General features: G+C 40.5%; 1 protein-coding gene across 1 annotated transcript; it reads left to right on the top strand.

Annotated features, from left to right (window-relative positions):
• The first annotated feature begins 2,114 nt into the window (after positions 1–2,114).
• LOC140835838 (uncharacterized) lies at positions 2,115–6,536 on the top strand. Its single transcript, XM_073201246.1, has 9 exons — positions 2,115–2,328; positions 2,394–2,623; positions 2,716–2,932; positions 3,291–3,498; positions 3,694–3,868; positions 4,007–4,360; positions 4,459–4,640; positions 4,760–5,050; positions 6,266–6,536. The coding sequence occupies exons 1-9, from the start codon at positions 2,115–2,117 to the stop codon at positions 6,534–6,536; spliced, it is 2,142 nt and encodes a 713-aa protein (XP_073057347.1).
• Positions 6,537–7,172: the final 636 nt, after the last annotated feature.

The following is a 7,172-nucleotide window of genomic DNA, read 5'->3' as shown; positions in this document are numbered from 1 at the left end:
TTGGCATCGGTGCCGGGGAGTAAATTATTTAATTGCATATTAATATCGTTACTAAGTAGTCTTAACTTTAATTTAGACTTTATTTTTTATTTATTTCGTTAATTTATATCTTTTCTGTTTTGCAGTGCACGCGAAAATATCAAAATCCCGACTTGCTGATTTTTTATTCAGAAATCGAAAGAACTGCTAGGAGACTAAGGAAAGCAAAAGGAGAGGAAATTAATGCAATGACTGAGAACAGAGATAATCAGAATGAACTCCCGAGAGAGGTGCCAATCCGAGGACATTTCCGCCTAGACATCGACGCTCACTATTCTGGGATAGCTCGCGGAACCATTACTGCTAATAACATCGAGCTAAATCTCGCACTCATCAACATGGTTCAACAGAACCAGTTTGGAGGAGCAGCCACTGCAGATTCCTATCTTCACCTCAGAACTTTTCTGAAGATCACGGACACGGTAAAAATTAACGGTGTTTCTAAAGTAATTATTCGATTGCGTCTATTTCCGTTCTCTCTCAGGGATCAAGCAAGGAGTTGGCTCCAATCTATACCTCTAGGGAGTATTACTACATGGGCAGATTTGGTTACGAAGTTTCTATCAAAGTATTTTCCTCCTGCCAAATCTGCTTAACTGAAAATAGAGATCACCAATTTCAGGCAGAGGGAATTCGAGGTGTTATATGAGGCTTGGGAGTGATATAAAGAATTAATCAGGAAGTTTCTGAATCATGGATATGCAGATTGGGTAAATATTGAGTTATTTTATAATGGTTTCGATGGGCCAACTAGAGGGAATGTGGATGCAGCCGCCAGAGGTACTATTTTCTCCAAAACACCTGATGAGGATTATGAATTGCTTGAACAGATGGCCATTAACAGTTACCAGTGACCTAGTGAAAGATCTTGACCAAAGAAACCTGCTGGAGTGTATGCCGTAGACCCGATCACATCACTTACTGCACAGGTCTCGGCATTGACCACACAGATTGCAGCGATGAACAAGGTAGGTCAATCTACGTCTGATGTATCACTGGTGACTGCCGAAGAACAGCCTGTTGTAGAGGAAGCTCAGTACATCAACAATCGTGGTTATGGAGGATATCGAGCTAACCCTCCCCCTAATACTTATCATCCAGGTTTAAGGAATCACGATAATTTCTCTTATGCGAACAACAATAACGTGTTGAATCCTCCACGGGATTCAATACACAGAAGGGTGAAGGAAAGCCGTCTTTTGAGGATCTAGTTGGGACGTTTGTGGCTGAGTCTGGGAAAAGAATGGCAAGAACAGACTCTCGTCTTGATAGCATGGAGACACACATGGGGAATATGGGTGCCACAATGAAATCTTTGGAAACACAGATTGGGAAATTATACAATGCTTTGAAGGATCAAAATACAGGATATTTCCCAAGCAATATGGAGGTGAATCCTAGGGAGCAATGCAAAGCTGTCACACTGAGGAGTGGCAAAGAAATTGGAATACCAGAACCTACTGAAGAAAATGAAAAAATTCTTGTTGAGGAAGATGGTGGATAAGATGTAAGTGTTGGTAAAGAGACATCAGAGGAACCCAAGAAAGTGCTTGAACAACATCCTTTACCGAAGGTGAAACTTCCATATCCACAGAGGTTCAAGAAGAAAGGGTCAGATGATCAATTTGCGAAGTTCCTAGAAATCTTCAAGAAAATACACATTAACATCCCATTTGCCGATGCATTGGAGCAAATGCACAACTATGCTAAGTTCATCAAGGATGTGATGTCCAAGAAGAGGAAACTTCAAGAATTTGAGATCGTGAAGCTAACCGAAGAGGGCAGTGACATACTCCAAATGAAACTACCACAAAAACTCAAAGATCCAGGGAGTTTTACTATTCCTTGTGTAATTGGTGGTTCTAGAATAAATAGGGCTTTATGTGATTTAGGTGTCGGTATTAATTTAATGCCTTTTTTTTATTTACAGGACCTTGGAGCTTGGCGAGGTAAAGCCTAGCACTATTACTTTGCAGCTGGCGGGCATATCACTTACATATCCACGAGTGATAGTAGATGATGTGCTGGTAAAGGTAGAAAAATTCATATTTCCTGCTGATTTAGTCATTTTAGATATGGAGGAAGACCAGGAGACGCCACTTATCTTTGGAAGGCCATTCTTGGCCACTGAAAATGCATTGATTGATGTGTACAAGGTCGAGCTCACACTGAGAGTAGGTGGAGATGAAGTGGTGTTCAACATCTACAACACCATCAGAGGACCAAATGAGGTAAGTACTTGTAATAGTCTTGATATCATTGATTCACATGTATCTCAAGTGGGTGCAGGTAAGTTGACGAAAGACTCCTTGGAGAGATGCTTATTGGAATCAGCTTCTATCGTGGATGAAGAGGACTGGATGTGCGAGAGGAGTTACGTGCTCTCAATATGCTGGCTAAAGAAAAGGTTGATATCCAGCACAAAGAGTTACTTGAAGATGCGAGTAAAGAGGTACCAAAAGCATCTCCTGAATTGAAGGAATTACCGAGTCACTTATGTTATGCATTCTTAGACGAGAGTTCGTCCTATCTGGTAATTATATCTTCTGCTCTAACTATTGATGAGAAAGATAGGTTGTTGAGAGTATTGCGAGAGTTTAAATCTGCTTTGGGATGGACAATTTCTGATATAAAGGGGATTACCCGACTGTTTGTATGCATAAAATCTTGATGTAGGAATCATATTCCCCCTATGTTGATCATCAGAGGAGGCTTAATCCAGCCATGAAAGAAGTAGTGAGAGCTGAGGTATTAAAATTGTTAAATGCTGTTGTTATTTATGCTATTTCTAACAGTTCTTGGGTTTCACCAGTGCAAGTAGTACCTAAGAAAGGGGGTATGACTGTGGTGAGGAATGAGAGGAATGAATTAATTTCAACTCATCCAGTGACTGGTTGGCGAGTGTGCATAGATTACAGGAAATTGAATGATGCAACAAGGAAAGATCACTTTCCCCTCCCCTTTATTGACCAGATGCTTGATAGGGTAGGTGGTTATCATTATTATTTCTTTCTAGATGGTTATTCGGGTTACAATAAAATTGTCATTGCACCGGAGGATCAAGAGAAGACTACCTTCACTTGCCCCTATAGTACATTTGCTTTCAGGAGAATGCCATTTGTACTTTGAAATGCACCTGCTACGTTTCAGATGTGTATGATGGCCATATTTTCTGACATGGTGGAGGAAATCATGGAAGTTTTCAGGATGATATATATGTATTTGGTTCATCATCTGATCATTGTTTGCAGAATCTGACACTTTTTTTGCAGAGATGTCAAGCGAAAATTCTAGTTTTGAATTGAGAGAAATGTCACTTCATGGTTCAGGAGGTATTGTGCTTGGGCACAAGAATTCGGCTAGAGGAATGGAAGTGGACAGAGCCAAAGTCGTGGCAATTGAAAATCTCCCACCGTCGAAGAATGTGAAAGCGATTAGAAGTTTCTTGGGACATGCCAGGTTTTATCGTCTCTATATTAAAGATTTCTCTAAAATCACTAGACCTTTGTGTAACTTGTTAGAGAAAGAATCTACATTTATTTTTGAAGATGATTGTTTGCAGACATTTAACAGGATCAAGACAGCGCTAATTTCTGCACCCATCATGATAGTGCCTGACTGGAAGGAGCCCTTTGAGCTCATGTGCGATGCTAGCGACTATGCTGTGGGAGCAGTTTTGGGACAAAGGCGAGATAAGATGTTCAAGGTTATCTACTATGCCAGTCTCACACTTAATGCAGCCCAACAGAATTACATAACCACTGAGAAAGAAATGCTAGCAGTGATGTTTGCATTTGACAAGTTCAGAACATATCTCATTGGCACCAAGGTAACTATTTTCACTGGCCATGCATCTCTTCGTTACTTGTTTGCTAAAAAGGATGCAAAGCCCATATTGATACGATGGATACTCCTACTTTAAGAATTTGACTTTGAAGTCAAAGACAAGAAAGGTTGTGAGAACTAGGTGGCAAATCACTTGTCACGCCTAGAGCTGGAAGAAAGAACTGAAAGTGGAGCTATCAACGAGTCATTCCCAGACGAACAACTCTTCAAGGTAAATGTTACACATCCTTGGTTTGCAGATATAGCTAATTTTCTTACTCCAGGTGAATTACCACCAGATTTAACTTATCTTCAAAAGATGAAATTCCTTCATGATGCCAAGCTTTATCTGTGGGACGACCCCTTCGTGTTCAAGAGATACGCTGATCAGATAATTAGACGATGTGTAGCAGAGGAAGAAGAATGTATGATTCTAGAGCAATGTCATTCCTCACCTTACGGTGGACACTTTGGAGCATCTAGAACAGAAGCTAAGGTATTACAGTCAGGTTTCTATTGGCCTAATATGTTTAAGGACAGTTATACTTTAGTAAAGTCATGTGATAAAGGCCAAAGAGTTGGCAATATTTCTAGACACCACAAGTTAACACAACCAATATTTTGGAGGTGAAACTTTTTTATGTCTGGGGTATTGACTTTATGGTTCCATTCTCATCCTATTTTGGACAATCTTATATTTTACTTGATGTTGATTATGTGTCCAAATGGGTGGAAGAAATTGCCACCGGTACTAATGATGCTCGAGTTGTTGTTAAGTTCGTCCACATGAACATCTTTGCAAGATTCGGAACCCCGAGAGCCATAATCAGTGATGAAGGCACACATTTCTGTAACAAAATTCTCACTGTTGGCTAAGTATGATTTGAAGCAACAGGGTGACACTAGCATACCACCCGCAAGCTAATGGGCAAGCAGAAATATCCAACCTGGAGATCAAACAGATCTTAGAAAAAACAGTGAAGACAAACCGGAAGGATTGGGCGATTAAACTAGATGATGCTTTATGGATGTACAGGACTGCATACAAGTCACCTATCGGGATGTCGCCGTATAGGTTGGTCTTTGGGAAAGCTTGTCATCTACCCTTGGAACTTAAGCACAAGGCCTTCTGGACTGTGAAAAAGCTGAATTTTGATATGAGGGCATATGGCGAGCAACGAGTGTTGTAGTTGAATGAGATGGAAAAATTCAGGAATGATGCATACGAGAACGCAAAGATATACAAAGAGAAAACCAAGCGATGGCACGACAAGCATATTCTTCGACGATACTTCGAACCAGGACAACAAGTGCTATTGATTAATGCTCGACTGAGGCTGTTTCCTGGTAAGTTAAAATCACGATGGTCTGGACCATTTACAGTGGAAAAAATGTATCCACATGGGGCAATTAAGCTGAAGTGCAACAACGGTAAGACATTTAAATTAAATGGTCAGAGGGTCAAGCATTACTTTGGAAGTGAAGTGTAAAACATGGACAACATTCCACTTGGAAAACCAAAGTAGAAAGGAGAAAGTCAAGCTGATGATTATAAACCAAGCGCTGTGTGGGAGGCAACCCACAATTATTTTAGCATTCGTTTTGTTTTTATTATTTTATTTTAATCCCTTATTTGTTAATTTTAATTTTCTCTATTCAAGTATTGATTTGAAGTTTTTATTTTTGCAGGTGTTTTTAAAAAAATTGATAGAGTTCATCGCGCATATGCGTGAAATATTTGCGCGCACGTGCGCGAAGCCCAGCTCGGAAGGCAGAGGATATCGCGCAAATGCGCCACTTAGGGCGCACTTATGCGCGATCTGACAAGCGGATACACTCGGAAGGCAGAGACCTTCGTGCATATGCTCCACTCAGGGCGCGCATATGCGCGATATGACGACAAATTCTGGACAGTAACATCGACGCATATGCGCGGGTTAGGGCGCGCATATGCGCGGGTCCTAATTTAAGAAAAAAAAAGCGATAAAACTTCTTCAAAAAACACAACATACTCCTCTCTCTCAGAAACAACAAGCCACCTCTCTCCTCTATAAACAAATCGCCGCCGCTGCACACCTTGGAATGCTGACTGCCGCCTCAGACCAAAGCTCCGACCACAGCCCAACCTTCGACTGCACTCCGATTTCCATTCACTTTCTAGTGCAAGTAAGGATTTTATACAGATTTTGTTCGAATATTTGGAATAGTTAGAATTTTGTTCAATCTCTATGGAGAATTTGTGAGGTTGTGAATTGGGTGTTCTAAACTAAAGTATTTTGTGACTGGTTTTGTACGTTGCGTTGCTAACCAGATTAATTGGTGTGGTGAAATTATAGTTGTTCTAACGCAAGTTTGGGGTTCGATTATCTTTGAGTTTGACTCTTCGGTTGGTTGAATTTAGTGTGTGGGTGTGGACACTGCATTACTGTATTTCCATGGAGCCGAAAAAGAAATCGAAAAAGGGTGCCTCTTCCTCCTCCAGTTTTGATTTTTATAGGTTCTGGAATGAGGAGGCCCAAAAAGTATATGATAGCTCTATGACAAGGCCCATCATCCCGGAATGGGGATTCAATTTGTCAATTCCACGTGGTGTTATAATAGGGGAACTTGAACGTCGAGGATGGATTGAATTTGCTCAACACCCTTTGGATGCCGTTATCTCGGTTGTGTGAGAATTCTATGCCAACCTCCGGATTCGGCATGACAAGTCTCAAGTCTTGGTGCGAGGTAAATTCGTGTCATTCGATTCTCGAACGATCAATATGATATATCAGATGCCCAGCTTCGACCATGACGAGTACAGTGAATTTTTCGAAGCAGGGGTTGATTATACAGAAGTCATCCGGATCTTATGTCAAGTCGGCGCTGCCTGGAAAATGAGCTCGAGCGGTCCTATTTCTTTAAAAAAATCCGACATGGGCCCTAATGCAAGTGCTTGGACATCCTTTGTATTGGCCCGGATTCTCCATTCGTCGCACTATTATGATGTAACCAAAGACAAAGCTGCACTTGTCTTTTCTATTTTGATGGGAAAATCTGTTGATTTGGAAAATATTTATGGGAAATAGAGGATATTATTGGGAAGAAAACAATAAAGTGGTGTTGAATAAAATGAAAGAAGATGATGAAAACTCGATTATTTCTCTTAAATTTTGATTTTCATACCTTCTATTGTAGCCAAGAGCCATAGCCTAACTTTACAAGCTTACAAGACCTATTAACCTTGTCACATTTATCCAATATACTAGTGGAAAAAAGTTGTTCAAGTCAAGCTTATGGATACTTGATAAACAAGGTTAATTAGTATA

Source organism: Primulina eburnea, chromosome 7 (assembly GCF_022965805.1).
Source record: "Primulina eburnea isolate SZY01 chromosome 7, ASM2296580v1, whole genome shotgun sequence".
Lineage (NCBI taxonomy): Eukaryota > Viridiplantae > Streptophyta > Magnoliopsida > Lamiales > Gesneriaceae > Primulina > Primulina eburnea.
This window is presented reverse-complemented; position numbering and strand designations above follow the sequence as displayed.

Excerpts from the sequence above, each read along its gene's own strand:
- LOC140835838 (XM_073201246.1), top strand. The coding sequence starts at position 2,115 with ATGGAGGAAGACCAGGAGACGCCACTTATCTTTGGAAGGCCATTCTTG. Across the intron at positions 2,933-3,290 it reads TTCAACTCATCCAGTGACTG|AATCTGACACTTTTTTTGCA; the intron begins GTTGGCGAGTGT and ends CATTGTTTGCAG. Across the intron at positions 3,869-4,006 it reads CATATCTCATTGGCACCAAG|GTGGCAAATCACTTGTCACG; the intron begins GTAACTATTTTC and ends TGTGAGAACTAG.